This window comes from Phyllopteryx taeniolatus, chromosome 7 (genome assembly GCF_024500385.1).
Source record: "Phyllopteryx taeniolatus isolate TA_2022b chromosome 7, UOR_Ptae_1.2, whole genome shotgun sequence".
NCBI classification, from domain to species: domain Eukaryota; kingdom Metazoa; phylum Chordata; class Actinopteri; order Syngnathiformes; family Syngnathidae; genus Phyllopteryx; species Phyllopteryx taeniolatus.
The window spans coordinates 20,610,965-20,634,576 of NC_084508.1; the positions used below are offsets into that span (position 1 = coordinate 20,610,965).

General features: G+C 40.9%; 1 protein-coding gene across 2 annotated transcripts in view; it reads right to left on the minus strand.

Moving 5' to 3' along the window:
- tsc22d2 (TSC22 domain family 2) overlaps nt 1–23,612 on the minus strand; it is a 36,378-nt gene that overhangs the window by 7,111 nt on the left and 5,655 nt on the right. The window contains exon 2 of one of the 2 annotated variants that reach the window (XM_061779117.1): nt 13,258–13,329. The exons of the other annotated variant lie outside the window; for it this stretch is intronic. Coding sequence (XP_061635101.1) covers nt 13,258–13,329 — 72 coding nt within the window. The remainder of the gene's footprint in view (nt 1–13,257; nt 13,330–23,612) is intronic. 2 annotated transcript variants of the gene reach the window in all.

Genomic DNA, 23,612 nt, shown 5'->3' on the forward strand with positions numbered 1-23,612 from the left:
TAGCTAAGCAGAAACACTATGGTGTTGGGACAAAATGGCGGACGAGGCATGGGCGTCGTAAAGTCGAAACATCGTAAGTCGAGTACGTCGTAACTCGAGGACTTCCTTTATAAAAGCATTCCACACCGCTCATCGGTAGCACTGCCTTGCTCATCTCCCATGTCCTGTCCTACCGACCCTACTCTGTGCTCTCTCATCTTGTCCTATGAGTGAACTATTGCACGTCCTCACCGGGTTTGCCCCCCCAATAATATATAATATTCAGCTTTTACTAAAGGCAATCATGTTCAGTTTTAATTGACATATTCAAAGATATCAGTTGAATACATTTATTACTGGGGTTAGTAGTAGGTAAGTTTGCAGTTGTGAACCGTACTGCATCATGCGAGCTGTGACCTCAATGAGTTATGAGTGTCAAGATTATTTGAAACAGCTCTCAGTACGATGCAATGAACCAATGTAAACTACAACCACATTAACACATTAAATAAATATTGGAATGGGATTAATTAAGTATTTACATCCTTCTGTGAAAATGAGGTTATTTTTGTTAAATGCACACCATGTGGAAAATGTGTCTGGGAAAATAGAATGGAAATGTCACAGCTGGTACACTTTAGGTTAGTAGTAGTAGTGGTGGTAGTACATTTTAAGTGTACCCTAATAATTGTAGTGGATGAGCTCCTTTTACACTGCCTGTAAAAGCTTCCATTTTTCCGTCCCACTGTTGTATATAAACAGCACCAACAGAGAATGGGGGGGAACATTGTCGACAAGGAATTTGAACACTTAACACATGCATGTCCTCTTTTTGAGAACATTTCCGTGTTTAAATGGGAACAAAAATAAATGTTTTTAGATCACTCACAGTTGACCAATTTGTCTCCAAAATGCCCGTCATACAAACAAGCCTCTAAAAATCACAAAAGTTCTGAGTTCATACAGTGTATTTGCATAATTTGAAGACAAAGCAAACGTGAGGAAGTAAAACATGACAAATAGCATCTAATTTTTAATCTCACCTGAGGATTTTTTTAACCCCATGCATGTTGACAGCAGGTTAAATGTGTCACATTTGGGAGTCTGATAAACAAGGCGAATACATTCCAGCCTTTTCTTTTTTCTTTTAAACATGTGGGTGTCAATGGGAGAGAAGAATGTAAACAACTTTGCTTGAAATGTGTTTTGTTTTGTAACAAAAGCGACTGACACACCAGTTGGATTTAAATTACTTTAGTGATTGAGGTGACGACACGGTGGGCGACTGGTTAGCAAATCTGCCTCACAGTTCAGTATTGAGTTGTTTTTTTGGGATCAATGGATCATTTGACAGTGGCACTTTGGACAACTGCGTCACGGTTCTGAGGACCTAGGTTCAAATCCGGCCGCGCCTGTGTGGAGTTTGTATGTTCTCCCCGTGCCTGCGTGGGTTTTCGCTGGGTGCTCCGGTTTCCTCCCACATCCCAAAAACATGCATGGTAGATTGACTAAAGACTCTAAATTGCCCATGGTGTGAATGTGAGTGCGACTGGTTGTTTCTTTGTGTGCTCTTTGCAATTGGCTGGCGACCAGTTCAGGGTGTACCCTGCCTCTTGCCCAGAGTCAGCAGGGATAGGCACCAGCACCCCCGCAACCCTAGTGAGGACAAGCGGCAAGGAAAATGGATGGATGAATGGATGTATGGATAGTGATTGAGATGCTTCTTGCCTAAAGGAAGACAAAATCCCCTCATCTAATTTGTTGCCATTCCGTTTCCAACAAAAACAAAGTACCCAGTACATTCTATTCAAGAGGGAAGACGTGGTGGTTTATATAAGGACCTCTTACTGCGCTAACCTCCACATGGGCCTGCCCTGCAGACTGCAGCGGCATCCACACACGCATCCTCCAACGGGGACCTTAGCACATTCCATCCGTGGACACCTCCGGCCTCAAGGCCAGTGCCTCTAGAGCCAGACATCTGTGTCAGAGCCAGCATCATGCTGTGACACAACACGGTAAGATCCTGCACAGAGTACTCGAGGGCATCCAAGGCAATTTGTTTCTACAAGCTTTTTAGTTCAGAACCAACTTTTCTAGAGAACGTATCTTTAGGAGACATGACCTCCAGGCACACTACAAGTTGACCACTGTAAATAGACTTCACACAAGTATGACAGGAGACAAGCACATGCCACCACATCACATGACTCACCATGGCGTCACATAAATCAACGAGCTCTCCACTATGCTACAGATGGACCAGCACACGTCCCCGTCCCAAAGCATACAAATACTCCCAGTGGGGGGGAGGCAGCTGGATAAATGAGACCTCAGTCTTTGAGAGATAACACCCCCAACAGTGACCTGATTTCAAAACAATAGTGGGAGGGTGGGGACGACATCAACAGAGGAGTACACTCACTGATGACTCACTGTTGCTCTTTTTCATTCTCTTCAAGGTGCAGTTTAGCTACATTACCATATGATGTCAGCAAAGTTTCCAATTATATGACCCAAAGTATGTCTTCCAATATTTATCACAATTATTCCTATGCCTAAAACCAGAGGGAAAAAATGTATTAAGGTGTTAAAACACGTCTTAGGTTTGTTCATGAGAACTTGAACATTAACGTCTAATAATACTTATTTGCATTTTGTGTTGATTATGGTGAACGACAGGTTAGCACATCTGCCTCACAGTTCTGAGGACCCGGGTTCATATCCGGCCTCGCCTGTGTGGATTTTGTATGTTCGCCCTGTGCCTGTGTGGGTTTTTACCGGGTACTCCAGTTGCCTCCCACATCCCAAAAACATGCGTGCTCGGTTAATTGAAGACTCTAAATTGCCCCGAGGTGTGAATGTGAGTGCGAGGGCTTGGTTGTTTATATGTGCCCTGTTTTGGCTGGCGACCAGTTCAGGGTGTACCCCGCCTCTCGCCCAAAAATAGCTAGGATAGGCTGCAGCAAGCCCTCGACCCTAGTGAGGATAAGCGGTATGGAAAATGGATGGTGTTATGTTTTTCAGAAAATGTAAATGCAATCGTAATGAATGACAAAAGATTACATAAACCAACCAAGCCAGGTCAAGTCTGACATTGGCTGCTTGGCGATGAATAATCTTATCAGGTAACAAGGAGACCATTTCTTAACGGGGGTCCTCAGAGCCCCTCATGTTTGCCAATTTTGCTAGATAAATACAACAGAGGCAGGGGGCGAACCCAGCCTTTCAACTTAGAAAATAGGTTTGAGTGAACGGAATCCTACAGGGTTTAGGAACCGCTTTGCACCGCGGGCTGTGGGCATGTTTGATGGTACAGAGAACATAAAAACACCTTGCAGTCACTGTGTAGCCAATGCATAGTGAAAGACGCTAAAATGTGAGAAGGCAAAGGCAATTTACAGAGAAAAATTAGACCGCAATGTCAGAGACTAACACTTGAGAAAAATAAACAATGGTTTGGATCGGTGCAAAATTTCAAATACAGAGTGGAGCAGTGACCTGGACCAATTACCTTTTCTGCGTAAGGCAGGTATTTTCACATACGTTGTGTGTGGGGTGAGTGCCTGGTGCTGGGATCAGCAACATGGCGCCTGTAGCCACCGGGTAGCCCCTAACGGCCATATGTGTAGCCTGCGGGCCCGTTTTAAAATTAGCCCACCAGTGAAGGGACATTGTGATTTTTCTAGGAATGTTGTAGAAGTGATCAAATGTAAAACGCTGCAGAGACTTATACAAACTGGACTATGACTGTTGTTGATAAATATTGTGAGAAAACATTAATATGATCAGTGTCTTCACATAGATACCATACCCAAGAAGTAGCTCTCTATGTCAAAAAGGTTGCTTTTTAGACCCTGTCCCCGAAAAGAATCAGAATCAAGAATTATTTGGAACCGGAATCGAAACAAGGAATCGGGACCGGAATTGTTCAAATTCAAACGATGGCCGACCCTAATCGGCGTAGAAAGCAACTGAAATCAGAAAAAAACAAGTTTCATTTGTTCTTTAAAATAAGCTGAAAAGTACCTTAACTTGAAATTGTATTTACGTCTTACAAGAAATTTCTCAAGGCTACTTATTAAAATACAACACTCAAACAATTTCATGTCTGAAGTACGAGTAATGTGGAGTTATTTTACTGACGTGTCATGGACATGATGCACACAACCTGAAAGTGTAGTCATTAAACAATTTTTTTTTAAAAACTGATTACAAACATTTGTTGAATAAATAACCTGTACAAACGGCTGCTGTCCTCAATGTAACATGAGGTTAACAATGACAATTGCAGGATGCTGCAACTAAGTTAATATGTGCCTATGAACAAAAGGATTGCTGGATGTGTTGTCTATCAAAAGGGGAGGTCCGAGTATAGACAGTAGAGACTAAACAAAAACTTACATGAGGGACGCCTTGTCTGAGGGTGTACGTTTTATTTTCCTTGCACAAAATCAAGTCGTTAATAGGTGTGCCTAAAGCCCCCAAAGCTTCCGCTCAAAATTATACAGAAGGAACGGTCCCACTAACCCCCTTGCTCTTTACATAATCCCCAGACTTGTGCATAAACAACGCCTTAGTGCTACATACTGTAAGTCTCAAAGCCCACCAATGAAACTCCCAAAGGACACAAGGACCGGATGATGAAGGGCATGAGAAATTCAGTAATCAAAACCCTTAAGTAGTCAATGAGCTGATAAAAATCAACAATTTTGAGAATGTGGATGAGCTTTCGCCATCATGTTGAATGGGTTATGTTAGGTCCTGTTATTTTAGACCCCTTGCATAGGGAGAGGAATGTTTGCAACTTGTGGGGGGGAAACGAAAAAATTAGCAGTTAGCACTCCACCACTTGGGCTCCTGAAGACGTGAGATGTTGTGTGACCATCAAGCTCCATTTGCAAACATAGCAGGGGTCTGTGTTTATGGTTGTTTAGCCTAAAGTCATCAATGTCAAAGTGGTGCTTGACTAAAACCAGGTCTGATTGAAACCCTACTGGAATCCATTAGCTGATACACCAAAGTTAATGTTGGGAAAATGCAGGGTTCACGGCAAAGGAGCATCTGTGCTCTGCAGCAGCATCACGGGATCAAGGATGTTCTCTGGGTACCCTCTCTCAAGAAGATGCATTGTCCGTCTAAAATCATTAGGCATGGCGTCCTAACATCTTAAACGAACGTTAGGTTGGATATTGCTTCAAAGTCACAAATAGAAATCGGTTTGTGAACAAATGTTTGATTCCTAAAATCTAAGGGTTTATGGAAATCTTTGCTAATTCCAAGATGCACAGAGAGAGAGTTTGCCAAAGGCTGAATAGAAACATCTATGCTTGTAATAGGTCTTTCATGAGCATCAAGGCCTTTAACTGACCAAGTGTGAGGCAATAGGATGCTGTAAGGAGGGCATGTGTGCGCAGTAAACGCTTGTGGTATAAATACAAGTCAAATGTCATCCAGGTTTCCAAAGATAAAGTTGACAAGATGCAAATGTTGCCTCCAATCAGTAGCAACTTTGAGACCTGTGGTCAGTTACGCAAGTGGACCGATTTGGGGGGATGGTTAAGATAACCGCCCATCAAGTCCTCCCTACAACTTAAAAGTCTTTGCTTGTTTAAAATCACAGTTTGGCACAATGTACAAAGGAGTGTACTTCAACCCCAGTAATCCGTTCAAAATTATGTACTGAAGGTCTTTGAAGAGTGTTTCAATTGAATTTGGTTGGGTACTTTAAGTATGCCCCACAGCCTGTTAGTAAATGTGCTTCTCATTTTTACAATGTGATTCCAATTCAGTTATGTTATTTCCAATTCAGTTATGTTATTTACATTCAATGTTATTTAGGCCAGTAGATCATCAGTGAAGCTGCTGATTTACAGCAACATAATACTATATGTTTAAATGTTTGTTACCTTAACTCATAACTGTAAATGGACATTTAGTAAATGTTAATTATATAAATCTTTTTACTGTTATTTATACACATTTCCAAAGTAAAATTCAAGCACTTAAAGTCCTTAACTCCTTTCCAGCATCCTTCTGTTGATGTAAAGCATAGATCATTTTATACTTGAGACTATAGGAGTCACAGGATGTATATATCTGGAAACAATGAGTACCAGCCCTAGAACAGTGAGTCCCTGGAACTTATCACGGAGTACAGATACAGCAATCCTCCGCTATATAACGGTTGTTGCTTCACGGTCCCGCTATATTGCAGATTTTTATTTGCACATTTGTACAGTGTTGTTTGTGTTATCCATTGCTCTTGCTCTCTCTCAGTATACCGTAATTTCTCGTGTTTCGTGAGGATAAGCGGTAGAGAAAATGGATGTATGGATGGATAACGCGCACCCATGTATAATACACACTCCCAAAGTTGACCACAAAGTTCTGGAAAACCCTTCTACCTTTGTATAATGCATTTTTAAAATGCATGATTTTGCTTCTACCCATATGATCAAAACAAAGTATTATCTGTATTTTGTTAGTTTTTTTAGCCCTACCTTTATTTAGTAAATTAGAAAACACACAGTTGTGCTCACATGTTTGATTACTCTGGCAGATTTGTAAGATGGGTACAATTCTTTAAAGAAAACATGGAGGACCAGGCAAAACACATTTAATTTTATATTAATGAGATTCAAATTAAACGGTCAAGCATTTCAGAAAGGCATTAGCATTAAACAAAACATAACCTTCAAGTAATGATGGTTGTTGTTCAGTTGTTTAAAAAAAAAACAATATTTCACAAATTCTGCCAGGGTATGTACACCTTTCTCATAACCTTAAGGTGGCGGTGGGATTTTGGAATGAAAGCGTACAGCTTTTTCATAACCTCTAGATGGTGGCATACATTTATAAAATTTTAAAGTTTTTTTCCATTTCCCCCTATACCTATGTATAATGCGCACTACTGACTTTTGACATTTTTTGGGGGGGGGGAAATGCGCATTATATATGAGAAATTACTGTATTATTGTTTCAACCTGCCACGATACCAAATTTTTTAGGGAGATATATTTTTCCAAAAACTATCACAATAAACAATAGTATCTATGTTTTTTATGCCACTGATAGAATGATATTATAGTGCATAGTAATTCAAGTAGATCCTTTTTCAGAACAATTATCTTTCAATTCTAAAGAAGGTTGACCATTGGCTTTGTAATGTAGAACAATAAATAAAATATCTTAACTAAACAAGACTCAGGCTCTGTTTGCAAAAACAGCACTTAAAACAAATATTAAACATTTAGCACATTGGTATAGAGTCATTAACCAACTAAAGAGATGCAAAAAATGTAGTCTTTGAATGAATTAAAAAAAATAATAATTATGTACTCGAAAGCATTTGGGATTTGTCACTGTTTTCAAATCAGACGCCATACATTTTAATATCACTGTTATTTTATAGTCTTTATTTTTATTTATTGATTGAATGTTGTCGTGTAATGTACTGTATAATTTCTGCTGCCTCTTGGCTTTTGAAAAAGAGATTGTATCTCTCAATAAGCTTTTACCTAGTTAAAGGATGAAATATAAAATAAGGCCTGCCCTCGAGCTGCTGGACTGTGATGTGAGACCACCTGTCAATCCAATGACGCTGAAAATGAGTTCGCTGAAGTCAACTACTCCCTGAATATTGATAACATGTTTATAAACAGTTAACTTTCACATATATGTGTGTACACACACACACGCGTGCACGCACTCAGACAGACATAAATAGGGTGAGTCTTAACCCATGAGTCTACAGACGCAGAATGAATATGCTTCTTGCGTGCCTGCTCATTTTTGGGATGGACATCAAATGAGAAGCCTATGTAAGTAATATTTACGAATGTAAAATTTAACTTGTGAAATGTTAGATTCATTTCATCTAATAAAGGACAGGCTGAATTTTTTTTTTTTTTTTTAAAGCGCTGGGAGGGAGCAAATATAGATTTCCAGGAATGCTTCTGTTTGCCCTCAAACACTTTTAGAGCTATCCCACTGCACCTCTCGCATGTCCAACCTTGCAAGTCCAACCTTGCAGATGACTTTTCCCCAGACAAAGGGAGGTTTAAAGAAGCAACCTCCTTTCCCTGCAATTAGGTGGAAGTCATAAATACAGTTCAAGTGTTAATCAGCAAGCCCACAGGCCACAAAGAGCTGGGTGTGAAAAGAAACATAACCACTAGTTTGTCAGGTAAAATGTCAGTCAACAATTCATGTTAAGACCCCCAACCAGCCATGAGACTGGACTGAATCATATATATATATATATATATATTTCCAAGTTAATAAAATCAACACTGATTTGGCCAAAAGTAACAAAATACCAGGTTCCATCCAAAAAAAAAATGGTATAATAATAATTTAGCTCGTCGTCTCGAGTATGCATAAAACCAAGGGCACAGTCACACTTGGCAACCTGTAACCGTGGTTAAGCAGACCTCTAAAGTCTGAAATGTTGAAAGTGTGAGTGATCAAGCACATGCGCAGGAGAGCAATATAGCAAAAATGGGACTCAAGCAATAGTGACTTGGACAGGAGTTGGCTCAAGTCATTGTGATTTAGACTCAATATGTCTCAAAACACTGTTTTGATTACTTTTGACTTGACAAAAACTACGCTGAGGTTGCGTTCACACCGCAGGTCAATTCTGATTTTCTTACCCAATCTGACATGTATCAAATGCTTCCATGTCAAAGTGAACAGTAAAATTATTTTTTTTTTCAAATCCGACCCAGGCCTCTTTCATATGTGGGTATAAATCGGATATTGTATCCGACGCAAGTGCAGTATGGACGCTCATGGGGCGCACATCTGACCTGTACATCAAATGGCGAAAAACGTCACAATTGTTGGACAAAACAGACACGCGACAAAAGCAAACGGCAGACGAAGGAGCAGAAGACAGCCAGTGGCGAAAAGAAGATGCTTTAGAACTGATAAATATACGAAAATGTCACCAGCTCTTCCAGCTCCTTCCCTCAGGTAGGCGCAACCGATCAATGCAAACTAGAACTAGAAGACATTCCAACAGCTTCTTCCCTCTTGTAATCAACTTCTTAAACACCTATCCTACAATTCCATTGCAACATGCTGGCAATTTTTTGTCTTTTTGCCTTGAGTTTGTTGTCACATTTCTGTCGGGCCAATTATATATTACTCGTGCACTCACTGTAGTAGTCTCACCATGCTGCACTATTTGCATTTCTGTTGTTGACCAATACTGGCCACTCATGCCAGAGTAACATTTGCCCCATTTGCATACTGACTGAGGAGTATCTGCAACATTTGCACAATCAACATTGTCCCAGACTATCGTACTACTCGCTTGAAGTCTCCTCCCTTACTAAAGACAAGCAACTTTGTCATGTCCACTGGAGCGGTAGGACAGTGTGATGTAAAACGGAAAGCCAGACTACATCATCAAACTTTGTTCACCATTTGAAGACCCATTTTGCAGAGTAAATATCTATAAATTCCATTGCTTGTTCTTAAAATCAGTCAGTAGTTAGCGAACGTTAGTTTGACACATGATAGGATACAAAGTTAAGGGTTGCTGACGTTCAGGCACTGACTCTCAAGCTGTGTGTAAATATGCTTTGAAATGGTCAGTTAACAATTGAGTGAACATAGTAATGGTTTTAAAATGGGGTTAGTCAGTTAAAAACAGTAGGCTACGTGGAAACAAAATTATTGTAAAGTTTAAAACAATAGGTAGTATAAATACGGTTTTAAAAATGAATTAATGAATTTAATAAATAAAAAACTAATTTCAAAACTCATCCAAAAACTATTTTTTGCAGTTGCAGTGCCAGAATGACACGCCCCAGTTGATCAAGTCTTCAGTCATGGTGGAATCATTATAAGGCCACATCATGCTTGGTTTGCAGGCAAGACCTTTTATATCAGTGGTACCCAACCACCGGGCCGTGGACCATCTGGTAAAGGGCCGCAAAGATACTGTAGGTTTGAAAAAAAAAATAAAAAATCAAAATAGTTTTTTGTGCGGAGCGGGAGACAGGGCCACCCCCACCCCGTCGGGGACACTCCGTCCACCCTCTCAGTCAACAATAAGCTTCATGATTAGTGTAAATGCAGCCATTTAAATTTGTTTTGAAATACATGCTTTGATTTTTAAAATATTTACAGCGAAGGGTTGACCTGCTACTGTATCGCCGTAAGCTTGACGCAGAGTGAGAAACACTTTGTCAACAATGTCCGAAATTAACTTTTTGACTCACCGACCAAGTTTGAAGTCCTGAGTATTTTTGGAGGTACAAGATGCAAAATAAACTGCACCCTCAGGGATAACAAAGATACCTTGAATCATAAACACGATCATTCTCCAGTTATGATTGTACATATCCTGTTAACATTATTGCTACTTTCATATGTGCATCATCTTTAATAACAATACAGATGAACTAGTTTTGGTCATTTTACAAACCACCTGAATAATGATGACACGATTTAGTGGCTAACTGCTAATGCTACTTGTGATGGCAACAGAAAACAACAGGCTGACTGCAATCGCATATTTTTATTTTTATTTTTTTGCTTTCCACATAATCACTAGGGTGGTACTTCTTCAAAAGAATAAACATAGTGTTGTCCGTTTTTGAGGGCGGCGACATACCTTACACATTGGCTAGCATTGCCCCACGTCGCTTTGGAGACACCACTACATAACCGACGTCGCCTCCATTACCGGCCCGAGGATGGGCCGCCACCGACTCAGGCTCGAACTCGCTATAAGGCAAGCCAGTCGAGGAGGTGCAGTTTCTGTTTACTCCCGCTACTTGCGAATGGAAGTGGATCATGAAAAGGACCTCTCTGATGAGCTGTCGCACACATTCATGTCATTTTAGGTCGAGGAAATATGCACATAGCTGATAACTGAGATCGCCGTTATTAGGAATCCCACACACTTTCCTGGCAGGACACGCCAATATTATATTAATATGCTCCAATATAACTTGCTCCAGGACACACACCGCTGCACTATGATTGGTGCGTGTATGTTTGTACACGTAGGTACAAACATTCACTCGCCACGTGGCGAGGAGCGCTCTGAGATGCACCCGCCAACGGATAATTTAGTCGCATTCTGCGCATGGCAACTGTTAATTTCGGACCCTGCTTGTCACATCACTTGCGTGTGAATTACTTTTCTCCCCCTTCATCATTGCTTGCTACAGCTGTGTGAATGTACATTATTAATAAGTTTGTTGAATATCATGTTTATCACTGTGAAGATTATTTCTGGGAGATGACTGCCATTGGTTGAGAAGCAGGCTTAAAAGGTCAAGTATTACTTTGCATTGGCTATCGCTATTAGCTTCAGTGCTAATTAAGCAATGCTAGCTTCGTCATAATTGTAATATCTTATGTTTTCCTTTTTTGTAAGTTTGAACTTTTAATTCTACGGTGTGGGGTGGTGTGTTGAAGTGTAAATAAACATATGTAAAGAAACTAAAGCGGTCAGCAAACCCCTAACCCCCCCTGGATGGTTGCTGGTCCGCGAATTAGATGTACATCCTTGAACCGGTTCATGACTGGAAGGTTGGGGACCACTGTTTTTTTTTATTAATATTACATCACAAACAGACAGATGTTGTTGTATTGTCATTTTTTTTTTTTTTTTTTGGAAGGAGAAAAAGAAGCTGAAGTTGTTTGGATTGTAAAACAAGTTTTGATTGACAAGGAAATCGCTGTGTATCATGACGAGAATGTATTGTACATAAACAAAGTAACCAAATATAAACATGGTTGAATCTCTTACAGTGTGAATGCAGGGCAGCGAGGAACAGCGGAAGGTGAGGGAGCCATGTGCTTCAGCAACAACTGGCCCAGTGTGATTATGGAACAAAACTGTCACAAAGGGTTGATCAACAACGTACTTAATTAACAGAGTTTGTAACTGCAAACTAAGACACACCTTTTGAATATTGAGCAGATGAGTTGATCAAGTCTTGTTTCTGCCAAAGTGGGCACACTCTAGTCACCACTCCTAATTCCAAAGGGGACAGCACAATGTGTTTCATGTTTCCCACAGGTGTCTCTCCATTCTTGTCCTTTATAAATATGTGCCTCGTCTATTTCTGATGGCAGCCATGCCTGAGCAGGATCTCAATCACGGGACTAGCACATGGCATAACTATGTAAACATAAACGATTGGCAGCAGTCCAAAATTCAACTGGTCAACTTTTTTTTTTCTTGTCAACACAGCAAAAAATATTTTACATCTCTCATTCATAACAGAACCTGAGTGCATATTCATTTTCTGCAGCCTACTCCCCAACACCCTCATTGCTCCCCAAAGCCTCACATATGAGGTATTCGTGTAACACAAGAGAACCAAAGCATAGGTACAAGGCTGGCTGGTATAACAGTTCAAGAATGCAACTCAAGTTATAATCAGCTTCTCATCTGAGAATAGAATACGGCACACTTCAGGAGAAAATACATGATCTATTACAGCCTTGGTCGTGTTGTTTTAATATGATCTCTTTGCCGTGCTAAAACCTCCTGGCTCTACGCTAGGCACATTGTAGGGAACGAGAAATCCAACCACCAGTGACTCGTGACTGACAAAACGTTATCACTGAGGCCTGACAAGCAGCCAGGAGTGTCACCGAATGCACTGACGTTCACGAGAGTGCTGTGCTATCTATCTCCATGCACTTTAAGAATTCAGTGACCGAAATACCCACCATGACAAGTCATTTCATTTGGCAACTAGCCCTTCAATAAACCTGAAATTCTATTAAAGGAGTAAACTGTTCCTAATAGTTGCTGAGTCCCAAAAATTATGAATGCAAATTCTAAAAATAATTGTGCAGTCATTTGTTAATAAAAATAAAAAAAAACACTTAACAAAAACACCACAACTACAGAATGGTGGGTAAAACCCATTAATAAAGTTTGTTAATCATACAAGTAAATCTAATACGTATACCATACTGCCATATTAAAAAAACAGAATGACAATACAGGTGAAAATAGTGAAACTCGCAACTGTTGACGTAGCCTGATAGTCCCTATTTAGCAACTGTCAACAAATAAAATTACATAAGATTTGTGACATAATATCTTGATCTGTTCTCACATTGTCAAATAAACTGATCTACTTGTTAGTAAATTACACCTTTGGATGACATAAATGTCAAAGTAATAGAATAGTAATGGTGGACAAATTTTAGTAGGTTGCATAAGTGCATTGAATGGGTTCTGAGCCACCCACTCCAGGTAACACAAACATGTAAACACACCCAAGCTCATACCTATCGTTGACAGGCTTTGAATCTCGCAGTCTGCTAGGCTGAAAAGCCTGGTAGAAAACCGTAGATGGGTTTCTGCATTTTTTTTTTAGGGGGTGAAAAAAAAAGGAGAAATATGAGTGAAGGAAGTGAGACATTCTTTGAACGTGAAGGGAAGAAAGTCAATGAGTAAGGATGCGAAAGATGCTGAAGCACCCCAGGAGGTCAGAGAAAATGGTGACGCAGCGCAAACGGCTTTCAAAAATTGCATAATATAAAACCAAATCCATCTCGGGCACATTTTCCATTTTTAAAAGCGATGAGTTGTTCCCTCACTATTTTTTTCTCATTAAAATATGAAGAGGGAGCTAATCCAAATGAGACATTTCTGTATTTGAGCAATTCACTGCACCACCACCATCTGTTCACAGTTTAAATGATGTGTTTTCACAGCAGCAGTGAAATGATCATCTGGCAGATTTGGTGCAGAATAACGACTATGAACCGCATGTTTTTTGTTTTTTTTAGTCCATCCTTAACTGGGAATCCCCCAAAAAGATGACTTATCTCCCAGGCTGCTATCAGAATCGAGTATTGAATAATATAAAATGTTATTGGTTTTTAACTTTGATGACTGCGTAATTATGGAACGCAAACTGGCATGCCATTTTATTGACACTATTAAGTTTACTGGGCTTTACACATTCAGGATTTTGGGGCCGATCACCAATCAGGGAGTTTAAAATAAAAATGATAACCGATCATTTCCGATCATGGAGCAATATGTCTATTTAAAAGACTTGCTCATTTACTGTATATATCTACATATACATCTACATATTTGCAACACGTTCCAAAAAAGCTGGCACAGGTGGCAAAAAAGACTGAGAAAGTTGAGGAATGCTTAGCCAAACACCTGTTTGGAACATCCCACAGGTGAACAGGCTAATTGGGAACAGGTGGGTGCCATAATTGGGTATAAAAGGAGCTTCCCTGAATTGCTCAGTCATTCACAAGCAAAGATGGGGCGAGGTTCACCTCTTTGTGAACAAGTGTGTGAGAAAATAGTCCAATATTTTAGGACAATATATATATATGTGTATATATATATATATGTATATATATATATATATATGTATATATATATATATATATATATATATATATATATGTGTATATATATATATATATATATGTGTATATATATATATATATATATATGTGTATATATATATATATATGTGTATATATATATATATATATATATATATATATATATATATATATATGTATATACCTCGCCCCATCTTTGCTTGCGAATGACTGAGCAATTCAGGGAAGCTCCTTTTATACCCAATTATGGCACCCACCTGTTCCCAATTAGCCTGTTCACCTGTGGGATGTTCCAAACAGGTGTTTGGCTAAGCATTCCTCAACTTTCTCAGTCTTTTTTGCCACCTGTGCCAGCTTTTTTGCAACGTGTTGCAGCCATAAAATTCTAAGTTCATGATTATTTCATAAAACAATAAAGTTTATCAGTTTGAACATTAAATATCTTGTCTTTGTAGTGTATTCAATTAAATATAGGTCGAACATGATTTGCAAATCATTGTAATCTGTTTTTATAAATGTTTAACACAACGTCCCAACTTCATTGGAATTGGGGTTGTAAAAATGGCGGCTTACGATGCAGTGTTTCCAAATTATATTTTAGAATACATACTTTGTAGATTTAAGTAAACTGGAAAAGATATACAAGATAAGGACATTTAGAATATAACAGGAAGTTTTTACCTCAGGGTTTACTTCCACTTTAAGTCATAACTGATATTTGTAAGAAAAAGACTTCTCTGACATAACTATAAAATAATCAATATAACTGAATCAAATAAAAAATAAGTTTGGCAGTGAGAGTATCTTCCTGTGACTGTCAGTTCTGAGTCACTTTCCACCAGAATTAATGGATTACTGAGATGTATTAATCGACTCGTAATCTTTTACACATCTGTGTATCTAATAATTATTGATTATTTCGCTCTTCCCTTTATAGTTATGATAAAATAAAATTATTATTATCCTTACCGTTGGTAAAATATCAAGATTGTATCAAAAGTTACCGAAATGAAAATAAGTGATCACCAATTGATTGTGAACATCCCTTGGAGAAGGTGTGACATTCACATTGGACTGGAAAATCACGTAGGGTTCAACATAGCTCTACCTAGGTAGCAAGAACAGGCTGGTAACAAGCAGCTGTCAATTTCTCTTTGGGCTGAGGACTCCCTTTGAAATGAGCTAGGCATACTTAACATACTTTAACCACTCAAAAGAGGGGTCGAACCAGTTCTGGCTTAAGAGCATTTCGGAAAAGCCAATAAACACCAGTGGTTTACACATAATTCTCATTCCTGGAACAGCATGCAGGATATTCAAAGACCTGGAGCCTTGTGTACAAAGACTTGCGTGGATTCTCTACTGAAACATGGCATACGCTCAAATCCATAAAACGTCGTACGCACAAAAATATCCATATGTATGAATCTGTGCGTAAGCATGAATCCAAGCACATTTCCTTCGTACATCCCAATCACCGTAGAATTGAGCGCACGTGTTAAGAGTAGTTGACCTCTCCCTGTCCACGCCCACATTTAAATATGCAAATCATATTTAAATGAACCCTGCACCTGTGATCCTGATCTCTGCATGATCAGAAAAAAAGGAAAATGAGCAAGGTAATGAAGAAAAATATTTTTTATGAATGGGAAGTTGCTCAATGAAGTGGAGGTGCGGAAGAAAATCCACTTTTGGCACGCTGTCCTCCGGTGTTAGCAACAAGCGAAAGAGGAGTGAATGGAACAGCGTGTGTGCGGCTGTCAATGCTGTGGAATCAGAATAGCGCACACAAAAAAAACAAGTGGTCAGACATTAAGGTGGATGTGAAGCGGAGGACAGCTGCCCACCGCCAAAGTGTGGCCAAAACAGGCGGAAGAACCGGCGCGGAGGGCCTCACCCCGTTTGACAAGAGAGTCGGTGCAATCATGGGGGACACTACTCTCACATGTGGCTGACTCGGATTACCCCAAGGTAAATACCATATATTTTTATAACTCACAACAGAAGTGTTCATACAGTAACCTACACTCAGCCCTATGAGAGAAAGGTCCAATGTGTAAATGTTGTATGTATGGTATTTGTAATAAATCTTTTGAATTCAAATAGAAGTAAGAAAAAATATCAGCAGAACGAAAAAATAAATTACACATATACGTAGATAGCTGGTCACCTTTCCTCAACATGCTAAATCTAGACTCTTGATTCCTTTGCCTGAGTAGGGTGCCATCTGACATTTGACAATAGCAAGACTATTTTCATAAGTATGAAAGTAAACAATGGACTTCTATATTCTTTGTTGTCGAGGTTGTTGTTGTTTTATTATTCTATTTATTTCCTTTTATTTTCACACATTTTAGATCGGTTTGCATGGTGAAAAGACACATGCATGCTGTGGGGATCTTCTCCTCTTGTCCCTGTGTTTGCTGTTCCGGAGTCTGTGGGGGCGGGACTTTTCTTTCACTCCTTCCTGATCTCGGGGGTCGGGGGGAACCACTGGGGTGACCTCCTGGGGAGTAATGGTGGTGGGATGGTGACTCGCCCATGTTCCGTGGGTGCTCCGTTCCTTCGTCCCGCTGCGGTCGCCTCTTCCTCTTCCCGTGGGGGAGACGGGCGGTCCCCTGCGGGCTGTGGGGTTCTTTTCCCTGCCTGGTTTGTGGGGCGGGGGGGTCCAGCTCCTACGCTCAGGGGCGGGTAGTGGGTGCTGGCGGGGTTGGTGCTGCGGGTCTGGGTGGGATGGCCCTCTTCATCGGTGGTTGTCCGGCCTAATGGGCCCGACCTGAGAGCCATGCCTGTTAATCACTCACTTAGCACACACTCACACCATTCACTGTATATATTTCTCACTAATCACATCTGGGCACATACACATATCAAAGGGTTCCTGGGGGACTGGTATGGGATCGGGAGCCTGTGGGTGTCGGATTGGGTTTCACCACGTCTGTGCTGTTTCCCGGTCCGTTCGCCTTGCCCCTCCGCCCTGCCTCCCCCCCTGGATTTTAAATACATCACACACACTCCCTATGTTTTAATACACCACATACACCTATCTCTGGGGGGCGGTGGGTCGTGGGTTTGGGGGGGTGGGGTACATGGGGTAGGGCCAATGACTGCCAGTCGGGGAACTGACAGTCATAGTAACGGGGGGGAGGTGGATCTCACTTAGTTGCATGGCCCTGCTCCTGAGGCCGGGCCCCCCTGGGCTGGATGACTGCTTGGTGTTGGGGCTGACCTCTCGTGCCCTGCGGCTGCTCCTTGGGTTCCCCCCCACGCCCCACCTTAATTGTTCCCTTGTCGGGTGCCCCTATCCGCCCTCCATTCCAACCAACAAGGGACACTCTCCCGCCCTCGGGGTGGGCGGGGACTGGCTGCATCGCGGGCCCTGCGGGTTGTGGGGGGGCCGTGGGGGTCGGTGGGTGGGGTGGGGTGGTTGGCTTGGAGGGTGGCATTGGGTCTCTGCGGCCCCCGCTGGGTGGCCAGTTTTCGGGGCGACTCGGTTCCTCAGCCGCGGCAGTGCGGCCACAGCAATTACAGGACACTTCTGTCAGTCTTTGTGCATGTAAACTGGTATCAATTTACTTGCATGTATCCGCAGGCACACACCCCTCAGACTCTTTCACTGGGTGTGGGGTCACGCACTGCAAGAAATAACTCATGAATATGCAAATCGCTTGTGTATCCCCTCTCTTATACTCTCACTCTGTAGACTTTTATAACTTACATAATTAATGCCACCGCACTTCAGTTGTACAGCCAGGTTCACGACACTTGTCCTGCATGCTTCTTCTCCTGTCCTTGTCCTGTTCTATCTTGTCCTGTCCTTCCCTCACAGGGTGTAGCACTACAGTCCCATGCAACACTCATATTTAATGTTTCATTGTTGTAGATAATGTAATGATTTACTTCTCTCATCCTGTTTACAATTAGTGCTTTGTCTTTTGTCTTTGTTTCTCTCTCCCTTCTAGAAACTTTGTTCTGTTCGACTGATCAAGTCTGATTCTCAATAAACCTCAATTATAATACCACAGCGGAAGCTTAAAAACTCCACTGTGACACAGTAAAACTGTTCCGGCATTAAAGGGATACAGATTTTCCATTCTGCTTGACCTAACAGCCGAACAGGACAAAAAAAAAAAAAAACACACAAATAGAAGCATGTCAGCATATTAAATAGGTTATCAAAAACTTTGACTCCTGTTTCATTACTCGATTTATTATTTGAATACACAGGAGAGGTCACGCAGTCGAAGCCACGCGCTACATGTTCAGAGGATTCGTCAACATTCCCCGGTGTCTCTATAGTGTCATAGACGGGGGATGCATCCACCGTTCTTGCCGTCTCCTCCGGCATCCCCAGCGTCTACGACGCTCCAACAACCGGCTGCTACTGCCCGCCCGACTGGCCGTGTCCTCACCCATGCACACTGATAAAGAGTCCTTTGAATTTACTTAATGTGAACATGTACATCGGTTGCACATGATTAAAATGTGTTAAAATGACATAATTGACGCCTTTTCTCCAAAATGTAATTTTAACACATTTTAATCATGTGCAAGCAATATACATGTTCACATAAAGTAAATTCAAAGGACTCTTTTTTTTTTTTTTTTTTTCCCAGTGCATGTGCTAGAGTCACAAGAAGCGATTGTGAGGGCAACAGGAGGCATAATTGAGCGCCTTGATCAATTAATAGGTGTCCTTACAAATATCAGTGATTCATTAAATACACTAGTTAACAAATAATTTCTGAGTCCTTGCCTCTTTTACATTGTTGAAATCAAATGTTGCCGGGTATTAATTGTTCATCAGTCCTAATTGTTCACGTGTCTCTGATGTGCAGATTTATTATAACAGTTTCCCAGCATAACCTCTAAGTGTCGCCAAAACACCAAAAGCTGTAGAAACGTGCGTACGCCAGCGATGAAGTTGGCGTGATGCACCGCACATTTCCTCGGTCATTTCTTGATACAACTGAACTTTGCCGTGAAAAAGAACGTACGGCACATTTTTGTGCGGACGCACCTTTTGTACATGAGGCCCCAGCTTCACTACAAAGAGAGGTAGTTATAATGGGCTCTTAGTTGTTTACTCACTTTGGCTGGTCCAGTCTAATTGGACGTAAACCCTGATACCTTGCTGACATAATCGGGCAGGTGCTGTGATCAGAAATTATTCAACCACTGATCTGTTTGGAGCTTTAACATACTGTATACACTACAGTGTTTACATGTAGGGGGCAAGTTTAAGAATGTGGCCTAAGGCGACAAATTTAATTAGCCCCAGAGGCCCAGCAAAGGGTTATGGAGTGACTTTTGCCCCATTTACAGCTAAGGCACACATACACACAAACACAATCTGGCTGCTTTTGTCCAGATTTTGCCCCTTCCTGACAAAGGATGTCAAATGCCAGACTATATTATGTTTTATAAGATCATCCTATAAGATTATCCTTAAATTTGAGGTATGTTAAGAGTGGATTTGTCTAGATAAGTTTCCGAAACGGGCCGGGGCCGACAATCCCAAATAATAAATGTGTTCAATATTTACAACCCAAATTCCTCGTGTGTGTGGGCAAAGTCGACTACTCTCAAGTCATGAATCCGTGAACTGCAACATGGTACGGAATATAAAGTGGTAGCCCTGACTTACGAACACGTTAACAACCTTAAATAAAAACAGACTTTTTACCTAATCTCTTTTTTTTTGTATAAAAGTGGGTTCCCCGGACAGCAAGAAGTATTTTCCGCAATTTTGCATGGTCCGGCCTTGGGCAACCTTGAGAAACACTCTGGAAACATCAACTCATATTCACAAGACAAAAGGTAGAAGCCACGTTATATATACAATACTGCAGATCAACTAGAGTAAAGTAGAGAGTGTTTCAGAAGAATTAGGACTATGGGGGGTATATCAGATTAGCCACATTCGGCCAGTGTCCCAAAATCAAACTGGTAGAGATCCATTAGCTCAAGCTGACAATCCATGCCATTCAAGGCTCCAGGAATTTGTCCCATGGAAGTTAACACAGTCAGGCTATCAGTGGAAAATGAGATACTCCCTTGTGTATATGCCATAGCAGCAACCCATTTATCAACCATAACACATGTCCCCAGTTTGAATGTCCACTGCACCCCATCCACACACCCTCCCCCTAAACTGTCAAACTGCCAAGAGGGAGAATGGAGGGAGGGGCAGGCACGACATTATAAATACATAACATGCACATTCTGATACCCCAACCTTTTCCTCATATTTTTGAGATTGTAGGGTGAAAGCTGCAGCTGGACCAGTGTGGACTGAATGGGTGGCAACAATGGGGAAATGAAATACCAGTATTTTGAGGGTAATAGCCCGTCAGGAACATAATGAAAAAAAAGAACTATGAACTAGTTTGTTTTTGGACTGGTGAACTTAGTTCAAAATTCTAAATTATGAACTATTAACTGAACTAGTTCATTTTGGAACAATGAACTGAACTTTGAACTAGTTTGCGTAGAAAATGAACTTTCCCAACGCTGATCCTGTATTATTTCACATCGCAATAATATATCGCAGGTTTAAAAAAAACAAAAACGCAATGTCATTTTTTACAATACCGTGCAGCCCTAGAATATACTGAGAAAAAACTTTTTACCATTGTATATTTGGCAAGGCAATGCAAAATATACAGTTTTTAGCAACTTGGAGTCAGTCCATCACAGAAGAAACTAAAAACTACTGTGGTGACACAGGATCCTTGTGGCCATATTAGTTGTTGCTGCCTTAAATGGCCATTATTAAAGATCTCAATGTTTCCCCTGTATTCACCATCCCAATTAACCTCAAGTTAAACAACAGCAAAATCAAGACAAGCTCACACCTTCCACTGTGATCATGGAACCCAGTTTGCAACTTGACATTTCAAAACACTCCTTATCAGACTGGAACTTTTCTTGACATTCAGTACATGTGGATGTGCAAGGTTTCGTGGTGACATCACACGCCAGCTATCACATATGTCTGGGCCCAAGTTCATTGCCTTGTGGGTGGAAGACTTAACCTGAGCTCAATCATTTTAATGTAATTGTTCTGGTGGTTTGTTCTATCCCACCCTGGATAGAAAGGGAAACTTAACCTTTGCACAGGCATTGATAGATGTTGATTGCTGGCCGAATATGTGCTGGGACACTCAGGTTTAAATGAGTATTTATGCGCAAATATATTTAGTTATAATTTCTTTAAAAACCTGCACAATTACTTTGAAAATATCTGGTTTGAACGATATTCCCAGGAGGCCATTTACAACAGAATTCCAGCTTTTTTAGCAGAACCTGGATGGACACAGTAACCGATTTTTCATTTAATCAAGTGTTAAGTATTTTGTCAATTGGCTGGAATTGATTTTGTAATGGTGGCTTGAGGGAAATGAGGAAAAATGGAGTGCGCCACTTGGCTGCAACCAGCAAAGACCCTGTTGATTCAGTCTGAACTAGTTTGTGGCCGAAAGAATATGACAACTGCGAAGGCATAAAATCAGCAGCTCAGAAAACTAAGGGGAAAATAAGAGAACAGTGTGAGTTTATCCAGGCTTTAGAACGCAGGCTAACAAAGCTACCTCGTCAGTATCTCATCATTATTTCAAATGTTTTTACTCGGTTACTTGTTTAATTTCTGGTGACTCTATACTTTGTTCATGTTGTTTTGCTAAAATGTCTCAATTGTAAACAGGTGTAGTTCCGGCTCAAGCTTAGCTGTTTTGATTATATTTTTTTTTTTTTAGTTAGAAAGTATTTAATGTAGCTGAAATGTACATTTTATCCAGCCAGCCATCCATTTTCTTTCCGGGTCACGGGAGCAGTAGCTTTAGCAGGGAAGAACAAATTATTTGATAATCCTTAACAGAAGAGTGGCACGGTGGACAGCTGGTTAGAGCCTCTGCCTCACAGTTCTGAGGACCGTGCTTCAATCCCCGGCCCCGCCTGTGTGGAGTTTGCATGTTCTCCCTGTGACTGCGTGGGTTTTCTCCGGGCACTCCGGTTTCCTCCCACATCCCAAAAACATGCATGGTAGGTTAATTGACAACTCTGAATTGCCCGTAGGTGTGACTGTGAGTGCGAATGGTTGTTTGTTTATATGTGCTCTGCGATTGGCTGGCGACCAGATCAGGGTGTACCCCGCCTCCTGCCCGATAATAGCTGGGATAGGCTCCAGCACGCCCGCGACCCTAGTGAAGAGAAGCGGCTCAGAAAATGGATGGATGGATGGATTAAAAGAAGACAAGTTCCTGTGCCAAAACTCAGAAAAGGTGATGTCAAACTAAACTTTGACAAGACTGACAAATTACAATGTCCAGACAATTTTGAAAAAAAATCTGTCATGAATAAGTCAACACCTAGTTACGCTGTCAACAAAAACACTATGACGACTTGATTTGAGCATCAGACCACAGACCAGACATCATCCTGCCATGTCATCCTATACTCATGCACACATGCGCGCACACACGCACAAACAAACTTTAGATGCTCACTGTGGTCCTCATTGATGTGTGCATGTGTGTGTGAGTTATTTAAAAGTGATCTCGCTCTCTCTACGGCCATTAAATGCCCTGTCCAGCTGCCAACATCGTCATAGCTACACAGGCATGCAGTGTTGTCAGTCCACTTTCCGCTCTTTCCCTGTCTTTCCGAACAACAAAGGGGCACCGGTTGTTCCTTTTATGAATATATGGGGCAACACACAGACACAGTTCCTGACTTGTGCACATTATCAAGTCAGTTGCAGTGATGCTGCAGGGAGAAAGTATCTTAGTAAACAACAATAAGCTTCAACAGTATCTAGAGCCAAGGGTGTCAAACTCATTTTTGTCACAGGTCACATTGTAGTTATGGCTTCCTTCGGAGGGCCGTTATGACTGTGAACCCATATAAAATATTGTCTCATATAATGACATATACACAACAGATTGATGGATAACTAGTTTCAAAATCAGAAGCCAATAAATTTTTTTTATTTATTTTATTTATTTCAAAAAGGTGACTGTTAACATAAAATGCTTACAATATCTCAACATTATACAAGACACCAATTTTGGTATTTTCACAAGAAACATGAAGTCGACACACATGATTTGCTTTCGCGGGCCACATAAAATGATGTTGCGGGCCGGATCTGGCCCCCTGGCCACCAGTTTGAGACCTGTGATCTAGACAGTGGACAATACAGAGCAGGCCTCCCTCCACCTTTGAAAACTTAACCCTCCTCCTTTTCCTATGGCTGTACCAATTGA